Source organism: Oncorhynchus kisutch, linkage group LG25 (genome assembly GCF_002021735.2).
Source record: "Oncorhynchus kisutch isolate 150728-3 linkage group LG25, Okis_V2, whole genome shotgun sequence".
NCBI lineage: Eukaryota > Metazoa > Chordata > Actinopteri > Salmoniformes > Salmonidae > Oncorhynchus > Oncorhynchus kisutch.
In genome coordinates this window covers 3,598,964-3,622,918 of record NC_034198.2, presented here as the reverse complement: position 1 = coordinate 3,622,918, position 23,955 = coordinate 3,598,964, and the positions used below count along the sequence as shown (strand labels likewise).

The 23,955-nt window shown below is 42.6% G+C and overlaps 1 protein-coding gene across 1 annotated transcript in view; it reads right to left on the bottom strand.

Moving 5' to 3' along the window:
- Positions 1–826: 826 nt before the first annotated feature.
- LOC109876133 (conserved oligomeric Golgi complex subunit 7-like) overlaps positions 827–23,955 on the bottom strand; it is a 34,492-nt gene continuing 11,363 nt past the window's right edge. Inside the window, exons 8-20 of the mRNA XM_031805101.1 lie at positions 23,622–23,820; positions 22,939–23,066; positions 20,532–20,686; positions 17,001–17,117; positions 16,719–16,784; positions 16,339–16,408; positions 15,331–15,447; positions 14,959–15,099; positions 8,254–8,337; positions 6,180–6,294; positions 3,747–3,890; positions 1,396–1,583; positions 827–1,081 (exon numbers count right to left, since the gene is read on the bottom strand). Of these exons, the coding sequence (XP_031660961.1) occupies positions 1,417–1,583; positions 3,747–3,890; positions 6,180–6,294; positions 8,254–8,337; positions 14,959–15,099; positions 15,331–15,447; positions 16,339–16,408; positions 16,719–16,784; positions 17,001–17,117; positions 20,532–20,686; positions 22,939–23,066; positions 23,622–23,820 (1,503 nt within the window). The 3' untranslated portion in view covers positions 827–1,081; positions 1,396–1,416. The remainder of the gene's footprint in view (positions 1,082–1,395; positions 1,584–3,746; positions 3,891–6,179; positions 6,295–8,253; positions 8,338–14,958; positions 15,100–15,330; positions 15,448–16,338; positions 16,409–16,718; positions 16,785–17,000; positions 17,118–20,531; positions 20,687–22,938; positions 23,067–23,621; positions 23,821–23,955) is intronic.

Genomic DNA, 23,955 nt, shown 5'->3' with positions numbered 1-23,955 from the left:
GTGAGTGCTATGGGGCGGTAGTCATTTAAGCAGGTTATCTTCGCTTTCTTGGGCACAGGGACTATGGTTGTCTCCTTGAAACATGTTGGTATTACAGACTCGGTCAGGGAGGAGTTGAAAATGTCAGTGAATACACTTGCCAGTTGGTCTGCGCATGCTCCGAGTACACGTCCCGGTAATCCGTCTGGCCCCGCGGCCTTGTGAATGTCACATTGGCTACAGAGTGCGAGATCACACAGTCGTCCAGAACAGCTGGTGCTCTCATGCATGTTTCAGTGTTGCTTGCCTCAAAGCGAGCATAAAAGGCATTTAGTCGGTCTGGTAGGCTTGCGTCACTGGGCAGCTCATTTCCCTTTGTAGTCCGTAATAGTTTTGAAGCCTGCCACTTGCGATGAGCGTCACAGCTGGTGACTGTCACTCAGTAAAATCTTTGAAATTGTTGCATGTTGCATTTATATTTTTGTTCAGTCTACTTTGTACCTCTTACTCAAGTGTTTCCTTCACATTGGAATGGACAGAGGTATTGCTCGAGTCGCAAAAAAATTGAATAGAATGTTGCGGATAAAGTTTCATGTGTACAACATCTAACAACCTGCATCACAAAACAGAGCTTTGCCGTTTTGAAAAGGATATTTTGGGGTCTTTTTTTGTTGTTGCCTTTGTTCATGTTTTTTCAGGGCTACACAAGTTAAATCACAAAAGAGATGTTTGAACCATTCTACAACATTACATTTACATCACACAGAGATTTGGTTCTAAAAATAAAATGTCTCCTTTAAAATCAGACATTTAATTTGAATCTTCAATTAACTTCATTATCAAAGAGTTGAAGACAGAGGCCAGATGTTTATTAAATTAGTGGACAGATTCCAGTACATTACAAATAAGCAAAACCATTTCTACCCTGATTTCCAGAAATGAGCCATAATAAATATAAAAGATGACATAAAGAGTACGATGCCAAAGCAGTTTAAATATTTGATAACCAGACGTTGCTTATAGCCATTTCATGATGGGAATATCCCTAAATGGAGACTTCAGGTTTCTGCCACACCAGGGGTCCAGACTCCAGTTATCATATCTACAGAAAGGGAAACAGATTGTTTGTGATTCTTACATTACATAAATCCATATTTATACATCGTATGTTTGTCATTTGATTGTTTTTCATCTACATTCTTTGACACAGGATTCGTTTTTTTAGTCAGGTGTAAACACAAGATACGTCTGAAACAATGTATTTGTGTTAGGGTGAGAGAACTCTGGGCCCGATATTTCTAATGTTTGACTTATGGGACAGGGACAGTGCACATTAAATCAACATTTCAGTGTTCATATAAAATGTCAATGTGCCAGAGTTAGCAAAAGAGCTCATTTTTGTCCATAGTCCATTACCTATTTAGAGTGCGACCGTGGTCAGTGGTCCAGCCCCCTCAGGGCAGCGATGGTGGACACCAGTCTACGGGGTAGCAGTTTGGCTGTCAGTCTGTACTCCTCTGGCTTGGCCCTCAGCAGGGTCACTATCTGCTGCAGGGTCCTGGAGGGCTGCAAGCCCAAAGCATCCATCACGTTGCTCAGATAGTCTGTGGGGAGTTAGAAGACACAGTATGGACATACTAGTGCCTTCAGAAAGTATTAATAGAAACTGTAGTGTAGATTTGGCCTTGTGTTTTAGGTGTCCTGTTGAAAGGTGAATTCATCGCAGAGTGTCTGGTGGAAAACAAACTGAACCAGGTTCTCTTCTAGGATTGTGCCTGTGCTTAGTGCCATTCCCTTTCTTTTTTATACTGAAAAACTCCTCCGTCCTTAACGATTACAAGCAAACCCCTAACATGATGCAACCACCACTATGCTTGAAAATAAGTTGAGTGGTACACAGTAATGCGTTTTATTGGGTTTGCCCCAAACAATTGTATTCAGGACAAAAATGTTTAGGTTTCACTTTAATGCCTTGTTGCAAACAGGATGCATGTTTTTGAATATTTGTATTCTGTACAGGTTTCCTTATTTTCACTCTTGTCAATTAGATTAGTATTTTGGAATAACTACAAAGTTGTTGAACCATCCTCAGTTTCCTCTTATCACAGCCATTAAACTAACTATTCTAAAGTCAGCATTGGCCTCATTAGGTGCCCTTCTTTGTGAAGCATTGGAAAACCTCCCTGGTCTTTGGGGTTGAATCTGTGTTTGAAATTCTCTGCATGACTGAGGAACCTTACATACCTTGTGTTGGGTACAGGAAAAAATTATGTTAATCACTATGATCCCACAAAAAAATGAGTCCATGCAACTTATGTGACTTATTAAAAAGATCGGACCCTTTTTTTCCATTTTCACCTAAAATGACATGCCCAAATCTAACTGCCTGTAGCTCAGGACCTGAGGCAAAGGATATGCATATTCTTGATACCGTTTAAAAGAAAACACTTTGAAGTTTGTGGAAATGCGAAATGAATGTAAATTAGGTAAAAGAAAATACAAATAAAAAAACATGTTTTTTTGTTTTACTTTATCATCTTATATGACTTAGGAATCTAGGTGCAATTTATATTTTGGCCACCAGATGGCAGCAGTGTATGTGCAAAGTTTTAGACTGCATTTATGTTCAAAATGTATCAAGACTGCCCAAATGTGTCAAATTGGTTTATTAATACATTTTCAAGTTCATAACTGTGCACTTTCCTCAAACAACAGCATGGTATTCCTTCACTGCAATAGCTACTGTAAATTGGACAGCACAGTTAGATTAACAATAATTAAAGCTTTCTGAGAATATAAGATATGTCATTGTCCTGGGAAATGTTCACACCGATCTTAAGCATATTTTTACTCCTGAACTTATTTAGGTTTGCCATAACAAAGGGGTTGAATTCTTATTGATTCAAGACATTTCAGATTGTAATTTTTTATTAATTTGTAGAAATGTCCCAAAACATAATTCCACTGACATTACGGGGCATTGTGTGTAGGCCACTGACAAACAAAATCTCAATTTAATCTATTTAAAAATTCAGGCTGTAACAACAAAATGTGGGAAAAATAAAGGTGTGACCACTTTGAAGGCACTATATTATTACCTATTAATTACTACATTACTACTATATATTTACCAATTCATCTCTTGTGGAGACATAACATAAATGGTATTGTAGCGTCTGTCAACAGATGATTGTGGGATGTGACGACAACGAGGAACGGTTTGCAGATTTATTTTCCGGAGCTCGCATCTTTCGAATTTCTGAAAGGGAGGGGGAACATCCTATAGACTTGAAGGGGGGTGGAGACTTCACATGTCACATTTGTACCTTTCTCTAACATCTCCCCCCTGAACTTAATCGAGCATACGATGCAATTACGCAACATTTTAGTTGTGAGTTTCCGAGATTACAAATAGATGTAGAGTGTACCAGCAAAGCTTAATGATGCTTTGGCAAGTAGGACTTTGGAATACTTGACAATGCTCTATTACTAGCAACATCAATGTAGTTACAAATAACTTCATACTTACAACCAATGTGTGTATAAGTATGTATTGCTTCTTGGTTTATGTTAAATCGTCTGAAAATGTTATGAGTCTGTAGATAAAAACCCACAGTAGATTTAGATTTTTTCCTGAACAACCAACTCCAGATGATCAAACAGTAAACAGGAAGCAATGACTTATAAACATGTTTAATGTCCAACATAGTTCCCTAGGTCTAGATCTATCAAGCACATTTTGTAGGTAAGTGATGGTGGTCAGGTACCAATGTCGGTGGCCAGCTGTTTGGTAGAGTGGGCCGTGAGCTCTGGGATGAGCAGGATGGCGTCACAGTACGTCTGCATCGTCGCCCTGGCGATAGAGCCCAGCCAGTAGTCTGCCGTGTTGTCCAGCTCCGGAAGGTCATCACCTCAAATAAAATGTTATTTGTCACATGAGTCGAATGCAACAGGTTTACAGTGAAATGCTTACTGGAGGATCAAGTTTTGAAAATCAGTGGAATTTGAGTATGATAGCTAAAGAGATTGAGGAAACACCAGTCTCCGGATTACATATTCAAACTAAGGGCAACCGTGGTATGGCATTCCTGACAGGGAGACACAGGGAGACTGAAGAGGGGAGGTGGAGGAAGACGCCTTCCGTCCCGACAAAAGCTAGCTAGCTACAGATGTTACACGTTTCTATTTTGACCGGAAGTGGTTTTTATTTCAATCTGAAGTGTACTGTTAGCTAGCTAGTGTTGGCTGGCTGGCTCCCTAGCTGACATTATTCGTATCCCAGAGCCGTTTACTTTTCTAGTTAGAGCCTAATGTTAGCTTGTTAACATTGAACATGGTTGGTTAGCTTCCAGCAGTGTGGCATCGTTGACACTGTGTCCATTGTTGTTTCAATAGCTAACGTTAGCTGGTTGGCTCGTTATGTGATGTGTACAGCACCCGTTGGATATGGCCGGTGTCAGTAAACATCTGCAAAAAAGCAGAATTAAATTGTTGCCAGCAGAGCTGGTTAGGCTCTTTTCATATGTTATCCATAGGTAAACAAATAATCGTCCAGAGCGTCAAGTGTGTGCTCTGAACGCTCCGAAAGCGAAACGAGATGGGTGGGGCTAAAGCTTAAGAGGGTGTGAACGATGCTGAATGGGTGTAGATAAAGAAGAGCTCTTCACTAGATACCAAAACATTTAAATGCAATTTTCTCAAAAGTGAGTTTACAAGTTGATCAACTTTCAGAGAGTTAAGAAGAGTTACTTTCCTGATTTCAAGGTTTTACTGCTAACCTACAAAGCATTACATGGGCTTGCTCCTACCTACAAAGCATTACATGGGCTTGCTCCTACCTACAAAGCATTACATGGGCTTGCTCCTACCCATCTCTCTGATTTGGTCCTGCCGTACATACCTACACGTACGCTACGGTCACAAGACGCAGGCCTCCTAATTGTCCCTAGAATTTCAAAGTTAACAGCTGGAGGCAGGGCTTTCTCCTATAGAGCTCAATTTTTATGGAACGGTCTGCCTACCCATGTGAGACAGACAAACTCGGTCTCAACATTTAAGTCTTTACTGAAGACTCATCTCTTCAGTGGGTCATATGATTGAGTGTAGTCTGGCCCAGGAGTGGGAAGGTGAACGGAAAGGCTCTGGAGCAACGAACCGCCCTTGCTGTCTCTGCCTGGCCGGTTCCCCTCTTTCCACTGGGATTCTCTGCCTCTAACCCTATTACAGGGGCTGAGTCACTGGCTTACTGGTGCTCTTTCATGCCATCCCTAGGAGGGGTGCGTCACTTGAGTGGGTTGAGTCACTGATGTGATCTTCCTGTCTGGGTTGGCGCCCCCCCCTTGGGTTGTGCCGTGGAAGAGATCTTTGTGGGCTATACTCGGCCTTGTCTCAGGATGGTAAGTTGGTGGTTGAAGCTATCCCTCTAGTGGTGTGGGGGCTGTGCTTTGGCAAAGTGGGTGGGGTTTTATCCTTCCTGTTTGGCCCTGTCTGGGGGTATCATCGGATGGGGCCACAGTCTCCTGACCCCTCCTGTCTCAGCCTCCAGTATTTATGCTGCAGTAGTTTGTGTCGGGGGGCTAGGGTCAGTTTGTTATATCTGGAGTATTTCTCCTGTCCTGTCCGGTGTCCTGTGTGAATTTAAGTATGCCCTCTCTAATTCTCTTTCTTTCTCTCTCTCGGAGGACCTGAGCACTAGGACCATGCCTCAGGACTACCTGGCATGATGACTCCTTGCTGTCCCCAGTCCACCTGGCTGTGCTGCTGCTCCAGTTTCAACTGTTCTGCCTGTGATTATTATTATTTGACCATGCTGGTCATTTATGAACATTTGAACATCTTGGCCATGTTCTGTTATAATCTCCACCCAGCACAGCCAGAAGAGGACAGGCCACCCCACATAGCCTGGTTCCTCTCTAGGTTTCTTCCTATCGTCCGTTCTAGTTTTCCCTAGCCACCGTGCTTCTACACCTGCATTGCTTGCTGTTTGGGGTTTTAGGCTGGGTTTCTGTACAGCACTTTGAGATAGCAGCTGATGTACGAAGGGCTATATAAATACATTTGATTTGACTTTCCCCATTGTTCCTCAAATGCAGTGTATGATATGCCATTTTGTAGCTCTGAGTTTCTACTTTTATCCTATGTAAAAAAAAAAACATTTCAAAGACAGATGGAGGGAGGGAGAGAAGAGGAGAGACAGTCACCTTGCTCAGGAGGGAAGGGCAGTTTGCCTGCATGCAGAGCCAATTCCAGTGCCGGGTCCTCTTGCGCCACAAAGGGCTCCAAGTGGAGCGGCAGAGACATGATGTACTGTCCTATCTGTCAGGGAGAAACACAGGCAGTTAGCCACCTTAACACACTCATGTCTGCTAGCCTGAACATTCATGGTACTATAGTAACACTAACTGTGAACATTTCCAATAGAAAACCCCACTATTGTTTTCTAAAGTCAGGCTATGTATTACATAATACTGTAGTGGCATCACAATCTTTAATCTGATAACTTATTTATTGTATCAACTAACTATGTTTAATTGTTAAAATAATCATGTAACAATTAACTAATTAGGAATTTGGGGCACCACGGGAAAAGTTGTTTAACGAGTTACTATCTCCCGACAAACTAAAGATGTATAGATCTCTTTTACATCAATAACAGTCACTTAATCATTATTACCTGTCTCATTCTGAACAGCGCATAATCCTTGGATCCGCAAGAACCCTAGCCCTTCTGAATATCCAGTACTACACATTGATTTAAATCATTTATTTATTAACTAACCAAATAACAACAGAATACACATACACACTTAGATGAGATAAAAGTCCCTAGTGGACTGACAAGATATGACAGCTTGTTACACATATGGAGAGGGAGGGGTACAACACTTGGATACATTTGGAAGCTACACTCACGGAAATATTTATACTTAGCACCCTAACCACCGCTCATTCGGATTAGAAATGCAATATATATTTACACAAAGCTGTCCCTGATCGTCATCTATCCACTGAAACCAATCAATCCGTCTATGGGTAATGGCTATATGTAAGGCTATGGTGGTCCACCAGAGGTCACAATGTCCATCTTTGTAGAGCTTCTCTGGTAGTGGTGGTTGTTAGACAGATACTTCAGATGTACCAATGGTCTGTGGGGATTCTCCTTCCCAACTTGTGTCTTTAGTCAAAGTTCTTGGTGAACTTTTACATGCACAGCTGCAGACTGTGAATGCGTCTGGTCTCCTAGGTGAGGTTATCTTCTCTTCTAGTGTTGAAGTGGAGAGCTCCAGATTCTCACCATTTCATCTTGTAGACTAACGTCTCACGTCTTTTGGTATCAATGGTTGATTATTCAGGGTACAGCGCCCAACCACTTTACACGGCAGTAGTAACCCTGCAATGTACGGGTCTCACCATTTTCGGCCGTGTAGCCACCGCTCCACACGGTCTGGTCTTGTAGTTTTAACCATTAGTAACGCTCAGCTTACGCTCTGTCAGGCTGGTCTCCTAGTGGTCTCAAGGTTGATTATTCAGGTTCAGGCTCCCGACCACTTTACACGGCAGCAGCAACCCGGCATGTTTTGGTCTGATATGTTAATTCTTAGTGAGTCCTTTTAATCACTCTGGTCGGAAAGGCTGTTCATTCACACTGACATGCTCTTCTGACCTCATTAGGGGCATGGCTTAGTGTGCAACGGACATGAAAACCATTATCTCATTAGAAGTTTAAAATCACATGTCTATCTTTTCAAAAATAGTTTTATCGTTCTTAGTTTTGTATTAACATCCTATTGGATGGAAATTTTACAGCTAGAATGTGTTTACTTCCCAATTACAGTATTTCCGTTGTATAGTTTTTATTGACATCACAAAAGGAGAAGCAACATGACAGGATTATTCTTTAAATCCCCACAGACCATTCTTAATATTCATATCTTATGAATATTGTTCCAAAGTACATTCTCTTGGAGAAAAAAGGTTTTGGCGGCAAAAGTCTCTGGAACAAAGAGATTTTTGCCTTCCCATACTAGAGAGCCAGAGGGCGAGTTTGTGCCAACTATTTATGACTGGCTATTAAGTCATAAAACTGGCTCAACTCCCCCCTCTACTATCCTGTGGGAGGGGGGGGGGGGGGTCTAGCTATCTGTCAGCCATGTGCAAGGCTGATCTGATCCTCATAAAGGCTAGAGAGTCATGACAATACATATAAAACATAATATTTTACTCTTTGATTTGAATTAGCCTGTAGATGTTGAGCTCATAGCAGGAAAAACTTACATTGGTGATGTACTCCTGTGGGGACAAGCTGAAGGTAGGCAGGTCTTCAGCATAGCTCTCTCCAAAACCTCCTGCATCTCGGCTCTGATAACAGCCATGGTACAATATGGAACATACAGTGGCAAGAAAAAGTACGTGAACCCTGGAGTTCTGCACAAATATTATCTGATCTAAGTCACAACAATAGACAAACACAGTGTTCTTAAACTAATAACACAAATTATTGTATTTTTCTTGTCTATATTGAATAGATCATTTAAACATTCACAGTTTAGGTTGGAATGAACCCCTACGCTAATAATTTCTCCAAAAGATAATTGGAGTCAGGAGTCAACTAACCTGGAGTCGAATCAATGAGACGAGATTGGAGATTTTGGTTAGAGCTGCCCTGCCCCATAAAAAAACTCACAAAATTTAAGTTTGCTATTCACAAGAAGCATTGCCTGATGTGAACGCCTCGCCTTGAACAAAAGATCTCAGAAGACCTAAGGTTAAGAATGGTTGCCTTGCATGAAGCTAGAAAGGGTAACTAAAGTATCTCTAAAAGTCAGCTCATGGTAAGACAAATTGTCCATAAATGGAGAAATTTCAGCACTGTTGCTACTCTCCCTAGGAGTGGCCATCCTGCAAAGATGACTGCTCAATGAGGTTACGAAGAATCCTAGAGTGTCAGCTAAAGATGTACAGAAATCTCTGGAACATGCTAACATCTGACGAGTGTACAATACGTAAAACACTACACAAGAATGGTGTTCATGGGAGGACACCATGGAAGAAGCCACTGCTGTCAAAAAAACAAACATTGCAAGTCTGAAGTTTGCAAAAGAGCACCTGGATGTTCCAAAATATTCTGTGGATAGATGAAACTAAAGTTGTGTTGTTTGGAAGGTACATAGAACACTGTGTGTGGAGAAGGCACAACACACCAACATCAAAACCTCATCCCAAATGTAAACTATGGTGGAGGGAGCACCATGGTTTAGGGATGCTTTGCTGCCTCAGGGCCTAGACAGCTTGCGATGGAAAAATGAATTGCCAAGTTTATCACAACATTTTGCAGGAGAATGTAAGGCTGTCTGCCAGCCAATTGATGCGCAACAGAAGTTGGGTGATGCAACAGGACAACAACCCAAAAGACAGAAGTAACTCAACAACAGAATGGCTTGAACAGAAGAAAATACATTTTCTGGAGTGGTCCAGTCAGTCCTGACCTCAACCCGATTGAGATGCTGTGGCATGACTTCGAGCGGTTCACACCAGACATCCCAAGAATATTGTGGAACTGAAACAGTTTTGTAAAGAGGAATGGTCCAAAATTTCTCCTGACCGTTGTGCAGGTCTGATCTGCAACTACAGAAAACATTTGGTTGAGGTTATTGCTGCTAAATCCAAGGGTTCCCATACTTTTTCCAACTTTTCACTGTGAATGTTTACACGGTGTGTTCAATAAAGACATGAACAATTCTAATTGTTTGTGTTTTATTAGTTTAAGCAGACTGTGTTTGTGTCTATTGTTGTGACTTCGATGAAGATCAGATAAAATGTTATGACCAATTTATGCAGAAATCCAAGTCATTCTAAAGGGTTCACATACTTTTTCTTCCAAACGTTTACATACAGAAACACTGTCACTGTTGCGCACATACAGTACACACTAGAGAACGACCGATAATCGTCTGAGCCGATTCTATCTTTGCCGATAGTCCCTCTACATAGCAAAGCTGCTGCTGCTATGCCAGCCACCACTCATTGCTTGAGCAAGCCACAAGCCACAATGCCAAGGAAAATCAGCAACGGTAAGCTAGCTCATTCTCCAACAGAAAGATGCAGTATTGAGAAATGGATGAATTGACCAAAATCAAACTCCTGTTGCAAATATTAGTTTAGTTATTTCACTAATAATAAGGCTTGTGTCGATGTGCACGGAAATGCATGCAATAAGCAAGCTAGCTAAGCAGATAGTTTTGGTAAAGTAGTATAGCTATGTGGACACCTGCTGGTTGAACATCTCATTCCAAAATCATGGGCATTAATATGGAGTTACCCCCCCCCCCCTCCTTTGCAGCAACAACAGCCTCCACTCTTCTGGGAAGCCTTTCCACTAGCTGTTGGAACACTGCTGCAGTGACTTGCGTCCAGTTAGCCATAAGGGCATTATTGAGGCACTGATGTTGGGTGATTAGGCCTGGCTCGCAGTCGGCGTACCAATTCATCCCAAAGGTGTTCCATGGGGTTTAGGTCAGGGATCTGTGCAGGCCAGTCAAGTTCTTCCATACTGATCTCAACAAACACTTTCTGTATGGACCTCGCTTTGTGCATGGGGGCATTGTCATGCTGAAAAAAAGAGTCTTCTCCCAAACTGTTGCCACAAAGTTGGAAGCACAGAATTGTCTCGAATGTCATGCTGTAGCATTAAGATTTCCCTTCACTGAAACGAAGGGGCCTAGCCCGAACAATGAAAACACAGCGCCAGAGCATTATTCCTCCCCTAACAAATTTTGCAGTTAGCACTTTTAGGGCTGTGGCGGTCACAAAATTTTATCAGCCGGTGATTGTCAAGCAAATAACTGCCGGTCTCACAGTAGTTGAAAGTTAATTAACGAACATATTTAGCATCTCCTGGCTTCCACACATAGCCTACAAGCCATTTAAAAATAAATCCATGTAATATAGCCTACACCATAATAAATAAATACATTCTTTATTTTATTTTAGACAGGTCTAAAGAAGCATGATATGAAGAAAATGTAGACTATTTCAGAAGAACAGAAAAGCACACTCAGTTGTGCTTATGTTAGGGCCTGATGTGGCTATGCCAAATGGCTGTCGGATATACTAGTTTATTTAGCAGACAAGATTTGTTTATAATTCCGTGGCATTATTTTATAGTATGAAGAATTCAAATGAACAAAACTGAGTAAAATATTTTTTGAAATTCTTCAAACGATTGGAGGGAGGGCGCACATGTGTCTCTACTCGGTGTTGAGCGGTTAAAAAGAAATAGGTACTGCTATATGCTTATTTAGAGTTATTATTAATGTAACTTTAGTTGTTCTACAAACATTGGGCTATATGTTTTGAGATTTAATACATTGTAAGGCTGCATGAGACTAATGAGGATTTGAAAAAAAGTTGCATGAACTCTGCTTGTTTTTTTTTTTCGCAGGCTGTACACACTATCAGTCTCTCATTCACAATTTGACAAGCACTTGATAATACCTCGAATTTCACTGCGGCATCCCCTTTGTGGCTATAATGCACCCTAAAAAAATCCATGCTTTTTGTGGCCCGGAGTTCTGCGTTGTGCCCTTCTCTATGAGTGTGCTGCGCAATCTGAATTGTCTCGGCTCTGTCACTGGTCAGGTCTTTCTCACAGGCTACAAGTTAAGACAGACACATCCGTGATGCAACTGCGCGTGTCCTTATCCAATTCAGAGGTGCATATTGAAGATATTCATCTATAAGTCTTTGCTAGGTAAAGCTCCGCCTTATCTCAGCTCACTGGTCACCATAACAACACCCACCAACTGTAGAATGCGCTCCAGCAGGTATATCTAACTGGTCATCCCCAAAGCCAACACCTCATTTGGCCACCTTTCCTTCCAGTTCTCTGCTGCCAATGACTGGAACAAATTGCAAAAATCACTCAAATAGGAGACATATAACTCTCACTAACTTTAAGCATCAGCTATCTGAGCAGCTTACCAATAGCTGCAGCTGTACACAGCCCAACTGTAAATAGTCCATCCAACACCTACATCATCCCCATATTGTTTTTAATTTACTTTTTTTGCTCTTTTGCACACCCGTATTTCTTCTTGCACATCATCTGCACATCTATCACTCCAGTGTTAATTTGCTAAATTGTAATTACTTCACTACTAGGGCCTATTTATTGCCTTACCTCCTCACGCCATTTGCACACACTGTATATAAATTTTTTATATTGTGTTATTGACTGTACGTTTGTTTATCCAAGTGCAACTCTGTGTTATTTGCTTTATCTTGGCCACGCCGCAGTTGTAAATGAGAACTTGTTCTCAACTGGCCTACCTGGTTAAATAAAGGTGAAATAATAAATATTGGAAGAACTGCCAATCACTTTTACTTTTCATCAGCCAACAAGATGAGTAGGCCTAACGAACAGCAAAAGCACTAGCCTATGTCAATCTACTATCCTCCATAGTACGAAAGTCGACCTATTCTATGCAAGAATGAAATATTCCAAACATAGATCCCAAATTAATACAACCACTAGCATAAAAAAAACTTTTTATGCAATGTGGCTGACACAACAGATCAGAATGTTTAGCTTAAAATGTTGATTAGGCTATTTCTTCACATTAAAAGTACATCAGTGCACACATGGTAGTTAGTAGGTTATAAGCGCAAATGTTCCATTAGTAGGAAACACCATTATCAAAAGTGACCGCAAATGCAATTATGCATGTAATGCTTTTATTCTAAAAGGTGCATTTTTAATGGTGAAAATTAATCTTCCCCGAACTTGAATCTCACATGCTGCTTATATATGCCAGCTACATGCAGACCAGACCGCTCGTGCGCACGTTGATTTTGTCCACCCATACCAGACGTGATCAGGACACGCAGGTTGAAATATCAAAACGAACTCTGAACCAACTATATCACAGGTCGAAAAGCATTAAACATTTGTGGCAATTTAGCTAGCTAGCTTTCTGTTGCGAGCTAATTTGTCCTGGGATACAAACATTGAGTTGTTATTTTACCTGAAATGCACAAGGTCCTCTACTCCGACAATTAATCCACAGATAAAAGGGTAAACCGAGTTTGTTTCTAGTAATCTCTCCTCCTCCTTCTTTGGACTTTATATGGGGCTTGGCTACCAACTTCAAGGTGCATTATCACTACCAACTGGACTGGAGTGTGGACCTCAGTTCACCTTTCAATCACTTACATGGTTATATGCTCCTACAAACCAATGAGGAGATGGGAGAGGCGGGACTTGCAGCACGTCAAGTGTCACAAATAGAACCAATTTCTATTTTAGCACCTGGCTACACAGACGCTGGTTGACGTGCGCGAGCAGAGTGTGTGCAATGATTGAATAACATGTATGTGTACATTTATTTAGCGATGCGAGCGGATTATGCACATGTTGATTTTGTCCCCCCACACCAGACGTGATCAGGACAGGCAGGTTGAAATATCAAAACGAACTGTGAACCAAATATATTAATTTGGGGACAGGTCGATAAGTAAACATTTATGGCAATTTAGCTAGCTAGCTTGCTGTTGCGAGCTAATGTGTCCTAGGATATAAACATTGGGTTGTTATTTTACCTGAAATGCACAAGGTCCTCTCTGTGTACATTTATTTTGCAACGCACGCGTCGTGAGAAATGTGGTCAGCATGTTCGGCTCTACACCCCTTGTAAAGCGGATTAATGTGCTTAATTTTAAGAAGTTATTTGGCCACTTTAGTTGTGATACAAACCTTATTAAAACATATAGGCCTATGGGCTAGGCAACACGAGGTGTGCGACTATGATTCATACAAGTCGCAAAAAAAAGGCATTGTTTATTATGCTGGCCATCATTCACAAGTGATAGGCTAATATTGTCACCCATTAGACGTTACATATACTACTAAATAATATGCATGTGTGAAATTCGTTTTGATTTAGAATGGACCATTATCATGCACCTGTATTGAAACAGAGGCAATGTCATCTATGCACTTGAATAGTGAATGGAGAACACCTTTTCCCGTGGTTTATTTTCATGCCAGCCAGGTAGGCTATTCTCCTGTTGTAAACATATATTTTTTTGCCATCCCTCTCTCTCCTTGTTAGATATTAAAACACATTTATGGCTTGGTAGCAAATGTCATGGCCATTGAGCTAGTTCTCATAGTAGCAGTAAACAGGACAAAGTGAATTGAGTGATGGAGAGAGATGTGAGGAGAAGTTAAGGCCTCGCACGATCCAATCGTAGCAGTAGAAACAAGTTACAACCCGCCCATTTGTTGACATAGTTGAACTAGCCAATTGAGTTGTTTAAAATGTAGTCCTGGCAGCAGAGTTGTTTAGACAGCTGAACATTTTTTTTCTTCCAAATCACGGAAAATCAAAAATAGTTTCATAAGCATCCGTGATCACAAATCATGACGTTACGTTGGGCCTATTTGCATTGAATAGATGTTATTTCATATTGTCAAACTAACAGCAGTGCATATATGATGTCCTTCCCTATAGGCGTGACATGCTGGAGTGATCAGTAGGCCAATATAAGCCCCAAGTGGAAGGCAAACACATAGTCTGTCATCTGTAGCACCATAGACTTCACTGATCAGCCAAAACAAGCTCAATAACTCAATGCATGCACACACTCCTATTGAATATGCATTCATCTGTATTGTGAATAGTCCTATGCAATCTTAATTTACCTAGTTGATAAAGCGATTTACCATTCAAATACAATTACTACCATTATATTGTTATGTAGTTAGATTGGTAAAAACAGTCACATTTATAGTTTGATTTTTTAAAAATGTATGCATTTATGCATCTCATGGAAATTTGTCCAACATTTTTTCAAATGTAATGATATTGAATATCAGCCATCGGCCTCCTTGACCCCCAAAGATTGGCATCGGTCCTAATGAAATTCCACTGGTCATTCTTTAATAAATACACACTACAACACACACACGCACACACTCACCTCCATTGTGGAGACCAGGCAGAGTTGATGTTTGATCTGCAGGAAGACCGAGTCGAAAGCCAGCTGATTGGCCTGCTGGTTGAGACGGGTCAGAGCCACTCGGGGCTCAGCCAGAAGACTGGAGTTACCTGTCCCCTTCTCCTACAACGCAATGGCAACTTGAACATGCCAGACCTCACAACAGACCTAACTCCCTAAAAATATACTCACACTTAATTGCATTACAAGGCTTTAATGAAGCAAAAATAAAGTAATTAATCTCAAAACTATATTTTCTCCCTGATTGTACCCATTCTAAAAAACTAAACGCAGACAAATTAAAGTTAACAGTGCCAAGTCATTTCCATTTTCCATCAGCATCACCATCCATACCTTGAGGGAGTAGAGGACCTCCATCAGGCTGTTGTACTCTGCCATGTTGCCCCGCTGCAGGTAGTTGTACTCCTGCCAGGGGTTCCTGCCGCTGGTCTTCCTCTCCGTGTAGCTGGCCTCCTGGATGCCCGCCAGGCTCAGAGTCATGAGGGAGTAGAGGACCTCCATCAGGCTGTTGTACTCTGCCATGTTGCCCCGCTGCAGGTAGTTGTACTCCTGCCAGGGGTTCCTGCCGCTGGTCTTCCTCTCCGTGGAGCTGGCCTCCTGGATGCCCGCCAGGCTCAGAGTCATGAGGGAGTAGAGGACCTCCATCAGGCTGTTGTACTCTGCCATGTTGCCCCGCTGCAGGTAGTTGTACTCCTGCCAGGGGTTCCTCTCCGTGGAGCTGGCCTCCTGGATGCCCGCCAGGCTCAGAGTCATGAGGGAGTAGAGGACCTCCATCAGGCTGTTGTACTCTGCCATGTTGCCCCGCTGCAGGTAGTTGTACTCCTGCCAGGGGTTCCTCTCCGTGGAGCTGGCCTCCTGGATGCCCGCCAGGCTCAGAGTCATGAGGGAGTAGAGGACCTCCATCAGGCTGTTGTACTCTGCCATGTTGCCCCGCTGCAGGTAGTTGTACTCCTGCCGCTGGTCTTCCTCTCCGTGGAGCTGGCCTCCTGGATGCCCGCCAGGCTCAGAGGGCTGTATGACTCAGACAGGTACTTCCCTGCCGTGGCCAGGATCCTATAGGATCATAATGTAAGGTGTGTTGAGACCCATGTACTATATAATGCAGGTAGTTGTACTCCTGCCAGGGGTTCCTGCCGCTGGTCTTCCTCTCCGTGGAGCTGGCCTCCTGGATGCCCGCCAGGCTCAGAGGGCTGTATGACTCAGACAGGTACTTCCCTGCCGTGGCCAGGATCCTATAGGATCATAATGTAAGGTGTGTTGAGACCCATGTACTATATAATGCAGGTAGTTGTACTCCTGCCAGGGGTTCCTGCCGCTGGTCTTCCTCTCCGTGGAGCTGGCCTCCTGGATGCCCGCCAGGCTCAGAGGGCTGTATGACTCAGACAGGTACTTCCCTGCCGTGGCCAGGATCCTATAGGATCATAATGTAAGGTGTGTTGAGACCCATGTACTATATAATGCACTTTAGTAAACCTATAAGGATGGATATCAGTCAGGGAGTCAGGTAGCTATGGAGTAGGGCTGTATGACTCAGACAGGTACTTCCCTGCCGTGGCCAGGATCCTATAGGATCATAATGTAAGGTGTGTTGAGACCCATGTACTATATAATGCACTTTAGTAAACCTATCAGGATGGATATCAGTCAGGGAGTCAGGTAGCTACGGAGTAGGGGCTGGGGGTTGATTTGGAATTCAGCTATTGTGATGGTGTTGGTCTTACTTGTTTGACAGCTGCTGCTCATAGGCACCACATTGTCTCAGCAACTCCCCACAGGTGGCAATGATTCTGCAATGCAAAGGAAACACGGGGAATCCAAAAAAGTTCAATACAGTTCATGCACAACTATATCCTTTTCATACTACTGAGCCAAGCCCAGCCGAGCTGTACTGCACTGGCCTGGTGACGCATTAACCATGGTTGTTGGAACCGTTCTGAAATTACAATGGGCAAAGGAAAATATCAGAGACAGCAGAGCTTGGTTTCGGTTTGCACAAAACCCACCTGACAGAGTTCTGGAAGGCGGTCCAATCCTCTTGGAACACAGCAGCACTGGGCTTGTCCTCCAACCTGCACTTCTTCCTGATTGACTGCAGAGTGGTGGAGAAGTCTGACACATACCTGTGGAAAATATGGCCAAGACACATAAGTGAGGGCAATGGGCAAAAGTTAACAGGAATATTCACATCTACTATGTAGTATATACAGTGGGGTCCGAAATTATTAACACCGTTGATGAAGACGAGCAATAATGACTGAATAAAACAAATAATATGAGTTATTCTATGCAACATTTTTTGGGGGGGGGGGATTATATATTATTTTATACTAATACAATTAATCACCTTTACTCCACACACAGAAACGCATACAATACGCTCCCTCGCCCTCCCTTTGACCATAACTCTACCCTCCTGATTCCTGCTGACTAGCAAAAACTCAAAACAGGAAGTACCAGTGTAAGGGAAATGTGTGCTTTTCTTAAACTAATTTCTGTGTTCTAGTCATGTGCTGTTCTATAAAACAATTGCTGTGTTCATGCAAGTGGTTGACAAATCCTCTTCTTATCAGTAGCTGCAATTTGGCAGTATGCCCAGACCTTGTTTTGAGAACAAACTAAATATATCTCAGTTGCAAGGTCTCAGCTTAGAGAGGAGAAGCCTTGTGAGGTGTTGGTCTGTCACGTTATGAAACAGTATTGGTCGGTCACATGAATGAAACAAAAACAGTAATGATGAATGAATCATGCTAAATCTCTCAAATATAATCTGTCTGTGTATAGCCGTATATAAGACAACTGCTGGGACTGCCCAGAGAGCTCCTGATTGATGTGTACTATGGTGCATCGAGTTGGTTGGAACCTCTCCAGCTCGCTGACAATAAACATTCATTTAAGATTGACTGAGTGTCCCTGTGTAAGAATTTCCACGACAATTTGGCATCAACGAACAGCATGATTGATTCTGCCTGGGAGAGCTTTCCAGTAGGGGTCTGTGAGGAAAACCGGTGGCGCATTTTATGAAGTGTGAGGGAAATTCCCGTCTGACCAAAACACGATGAGGACCCGCCCCGACCAGACCCTTACAGTGAGCTGCCCAGGAGGAGACACATCATCCATGAACAATTGAGTGACAGCAACTGATTTCAGTAAGTCAATTTAAATGAATCTGTATAAAAATATATATTTTTAATAAAAACACCAGCGCGCTGACAATAAACAATGATTCATTAAGATTGACTTTGAGTGTCCGTGTGTAAACATTTCCACGACACACTCAAATAGGAAGTGGTCTAATGAAGCGGATGCTAAGCTCCCGGACTGTTTCGTTAGCACATACTGGAATATGTTCCGGGATTAATCTGATAACATACACTACATGGCCATGCAATCTCCATAGACAAACAATTCCAGGGTGACTTTCAACGTGGCACCGCCATAGGATGCCACCTTCCCAACAAGTCAGTTGGTCAAATTTCTGCCCTGCACTGTAAGTGTAAGTGTTGTTATTGAGAAGTGGTAACAACGGCTCAGCCACAAAGCTAACAGAACGTGACCGCCGAGTGCTGAAGCGTGTAACTCATTAAAAAAATGGTCTGTCCTCAGTTGCAACACTCACTGCCGAGTTACAAACTGCCTCTGAAAGCAATGTCCGCACAATAACTGTTTGTCGGTAGCTTCATGAAATGGGTTTCCAGGGCCAAGCCTAAGAACACCATGCGCTAGGAGTGGTGTAAAGCTCACCGCCATTGGACTCTGGCAGTCCAACGGATGAACTGGACATCTGGCAGTCCAATGGACAAATCTGGGCTTGGCGAATGCCAAGAGAACACTACTTGCCCGAATACATAGTGCCAACTGTAAAGTTTGGTGGAAGAAGAATAATGGTATGGGGTTGTTTTTCATGGTTAGAGCTAGGCCCCTTAGTTCCAAGGAAGGGAAATCTTAATGCTACAGCATACAATGACATACTAGACAATTATGTGCTTCCAACTTCGTGGCAACGGTTTGGGGAATGCCATTTCCTGTTTCAGCATGTCAATACCCCTGTGCACAAAGCGAGGTCCATTCAGAAAGGGTTATCGAGATCAGTTTGGAAGAACTTGACTGGCTTGCACAGAGCCCTGACCTCAACCCCATCGAACGCCAACTGCGAGCCAGGCCTAATCGCCCAGCATCAGTGCCCGACCTCGCTAATGCTCTTGTGGTTGAATGGAAGAAAGCCCTTGCAGCAATATTCCTACATCTGGCGCAAAGCCTTCCCAGAAGACTGGGGACTGTTTCAGTCATTGGCTTCATTAATAAGTGCATCAATGACGTCGTCCCCACAGTGCCCTGTGGACGGCTCTGATGCTCATCAGATATGGCAGAGCTTGCAAACTATCATGGAATACAAAAAGAAACCCAGCCAAGAGCTGCCCAGTGATATGAGCCTACCACACGAGCCAAATTACTTCTATGCATGCTTCAAGGCAAGTAACACTGAACCATGTGTGAGAGCACCAGCTGTTATGGATGACTGTATGATAACTCTCCGTTTCCAATCTAAGTAAGACCTTTAATCAGATTAACATTCTAAAGGCTGCAGACCAGACGGATTACCAGGACACGTACTCAGAGCATACGCTGACCAGCTGGCAAGTATCTTCACTGACATTTTCATAGTTTAGTTTGTTAGTGATGTGGACACCAAGGAACTTGAATCTCTCGACCTGCTCCACTACAGCCCCGTTGATGTTAATGGGGGCCCGTTCGGTCCTCCTTTTCCTGTGTCCACAATCATCTCCTTTGTCTTGCTCATGTTGAGAGGGAGGATGTTGTCCTGACACCATACTGCCTCCCTATAGGCTGTCTTATCATTGTCAGTTATCAGGCCTACCACTGCTGTGTCATCAGCAAACAATGATGTGTTGGAGTCGTGCTTGGCCATGCAGTCGTGGGTGAACAGGGAGTACAGGAAGGGTCAAAGCACACACCCAAGTGGCCCCGGTGTTGAGGATCAGCGTGGCAGATGTGTTGTTGCCTACCCTTACCACCTGGGGGCAGCCCATCAGGAAGTCCAGGATCCAGTTGCGTCACACACTTACTGTTGTTCTTTACGCAATCCAGAAACGGTCCATTATAAATCACAATCTGGGTCAGGTGGGCATGATTTGAAAGCTTATTATACTGCCAACATAACTAGCTAAGTTTTAAAATACAATCTTACAGTGTTAGGCTTTGACAAGGCAATTCATACAGCGCTGTGCAGAGCATGTCTGTCGTCATGTATAGCATGCAACTGTACAGCCACTGCTTTATAATTTAGACATTTATCAGTGTCCAAATCTGCCATTTTCAACTCATGTGTATGAGTGTAAAACAAAATATCTTTCACTGAGCAATTGTATTAGTATGAAATCATTTCTGAATTTGTTAAAGCATACAACAAAAGCTCAGTAATTAAATGATGTTGGTTATACAGTCATTATTACTCATCTTTATCAAGGTGTCAATAACTCAGACTAAGTGTTTGTACTTTGTAGCTGTGTAATTACTTGGTGAAGAGGGCTTTGAGGGCCTTGAGGAGGCCACACACGGCCAGGCCGTCGGTCAATTTGGCACAGCGGTCCACAGCAACACTGGCCAGGCCAAACAGCTTCCCCACTGAGTGACTCAGCTCCTCCACACAGTCTATCACCTCCCCACGTTCCTGATAGAGGGAGGGTGATAAGGAGAGAAAGTGTAATGAAGAGAGAAGGAAAGAGGTACACAGTCAAACGGTCACATGGTCCTTTCCACCTGCCTACCCAGGTATGACACTAAAATAGGAAATTACCATTGTATCAGGGTTGGGGTGTGTGTGTGTATAGGTTTGGGTGGTATCCAGATTTTCATACCACCCTTGTGCCATACCGGGGTATATGGTATTACCAGCACTACACACAAAAAAATCCTAATGAACATTATCAGAATGCAAACTAAACACTAACAAGTACATGCATCACCGCCTGATATGGCAACTGCTCTGCATCCGACAGTAAGACGCTACAAAGGGGATGGTACATCACTGAACTGAGCCTCCTGCCATCCAGGACGTCTATACACTAGGTGGTGTCAGAGGAAGGCCCCAACTCGTACACTGTTGTCTCTGCTGCCGCACGGTAAGCTGTACTGGAGCGCCAAGTCTAGGACCAAAAGGCTCCTTAACAGCTTCTACCCCCAAGCCATAAGACTGCTGAACAATTATTTGCATTGACACCCCTCCCTTTGTTTTTACACTGCTGCTACTCGCTATTTAATAGTCACTTTACCCCTACCTAAATTACCTTGACTAACCTGTACCCCTGCACACAGTATATAGCCTCATTATTATGTTTTAAAAATATATATATATAATAATTACTTTTGTTTATTTTGTAAATATTTTCTTAACTCTATTTTCTTAAAAAAATGGATTGTTGGTTAAGGGCTTGAAAGCAAGCATTTCACGGTAAGGTCTATACCGGTTGTATTCGGCAAATGTGACAAATAATATTTGATTTGAAATTCCCATTGCGGTTGCTAGCTAAATGCTAACGAGCGAAAGCGAACTAATTCATTGCAAGGAGAGACAACCCAGCTCATAAAGTAATACCTCAAAACACAAAGCAAATATGAAACACCAGGGTCTTGATCCAGGAGGGGATTCTCTGCTGAGATAACTAGCAAGTTAGCAAAGAATACACAGCTGGAGAGTATTAAGCACATCTAACTTATTAATATAAGATACTGTATCTAGCTGGGAAACATTTAGTAGTGTGTAAACTTGATCACCTCCACCATGCTGCACAGTAACTCTCGTTGTGCACTAGCTGTAAAAAACACATTTGTTTTGGGAAATTACCAGCACAATTATGTTACAGGTGAAATGAAGAACGCAATCTTCTTTATCTTGTAACCTAATGCACAAGTTGACTGCAGGTATTTACAGTTAAGAAAATACGTTTCTACGGTATTGAAAATCATACTGTGGGTATTTCAAAATACCACAGCATACGGTAGATACCGTCCAACCCTATGTTCGTATGTACAGTAAGGTCCCAAATTATTGGCACCCTTCATAAATACTGCATAAAACCTAGGTGGGACCAAGTCACCATTATTTGAGTCACAAGCATGTTTCTGGAAATCAGCTCTCCCTGTTCTCTAGCTTACCCGACCTGTGCTGATTGGCAGCTTGCTAGTCCAATCAGAGGGCCGAGTGTGCGTTTCACTAGCCAATCTGTTCCACTGTTTATTTTTTTGCAAGTGCGATGCCTAAAATATGGTAGTGGATCTTTGATGTTACGGGGCTATTATGCATCCACTGGACCTGGGGCCCTTATTAAGGTCAACGGCATCATGAACTTGACCCAGTACCAGGACATTTTAGATAAAAACCTGGTTGCCTCTGCCAGGAGGCTGAAACTTGGCCGCAATAACCTCAAGCACAAAATACAAAGAAATATTTAATTAACCACAAAATAAACAGTTCGCAATGGCCATGTCAATTTCCTGGACTTGAACCCTATTAAAAAAACGTGTGGTTTGAATTGAAGAGGGCAGCCCATAAGCGCAGACGAAGGATATCAAGGATCTGGAAAGATTATGTATGGAGGAAATGTCTAAGATTCGTCCCAATGGGTTCTCCAATCTCATAAAACATTTTACAAAAAGGCTCAGTGCCATTATCCTGCCAAGGTGAGGTATTGAAAACAAGGGGGCCAATAATTTGATCCCCATCTTTTTGAAGGAAAAAAATATATTACTTGTTAAACAAAATATATATTTTTTCAATTGTATCAGTATAAAATACAAATGTTCAAATTGTTTTGAGCATACAATATATCTCATTAATTGTATTATTTATTTTATAGGTCTTTTTTGCTCATCTTTATCAAGGGTGCCAATCATTTTGGACCTGACTGTACGTGTGTCTCTCACCAGGGGCATGGCGCTGATCTGGATGAGGAGGTGGGACTTCTCCAGGTCTCCATACTGCAGCTGGTAGGGTTTGTAGGGGTCGTACAGGGAACTGACCAGCTCATTCACCTTCAGCAAGTTGTTCTCACCTGAGAGGTACAACCACAACGTAAGTCTACAGTACCTTGACGTCTGAACAGTGAGCACTGAACTTACCCCCCCCAAATCGCTCCTTTAACATCAATCCTAAGGAAAAGTTTGAATTTCGTGGGTGTCAGGATTCATCCTGAGGATTCAGTCAGGATTCATCCTTATACATCACTACAATTTATTAGTCATTATACACATGTAATGAGCAGATCTTGCAAATACTTGAGCTGCATTTACTTTAGTTTCCCTACTATAATTATCTTACCTATGGAATAGTCCCAAAAGTGCAAACGTCAAGCCAAATCAAGGGCATCTTAAATACTTTCAAGTATTTGACATGTATTTAACCCAGGTCTTATATCAATACAATATTAACATCTATATCATCACTCTCACTGTTGACAACTGATTAAGGATGAAAATAAGCTGTCTAGCTAAATCCAGCACTATTTCACACCTCAGCATTGACTGACTTGTTGATGAATAAGCACTGTCCCTATTACATACAAATGATAGGCCTAAAACTACATAGGAGTGGTAGCAGGTGAACAGACCCAGGTGTGGCAGCATAGCTTGCTCCAGGCTCCTGCCGAAGGTGGCAGCGGTGTGGTGGAGCTCCAGCAAGGTGTCCAACCTCTGCTCCAGGGGCGTGAGCTCCATGGCTGTGCTCAGACACACAGGGATGGAAGGCACCAGGGCTCCCAGGGTCTGGATCAGCAGCACCGTCACCACCTCGTACGGGTTCTTAAATACCTGGTGGGGGAGAGGGCAGATGATAGTCAGGGACATGGGGTTAGGCTGTAGAATGCAAAATATACATGGAAGATAGTGTATCCTTGAAGCTCTGCAGACATGTTCTTTAAAGCAAAAGGCAAATGTGTGTTATTG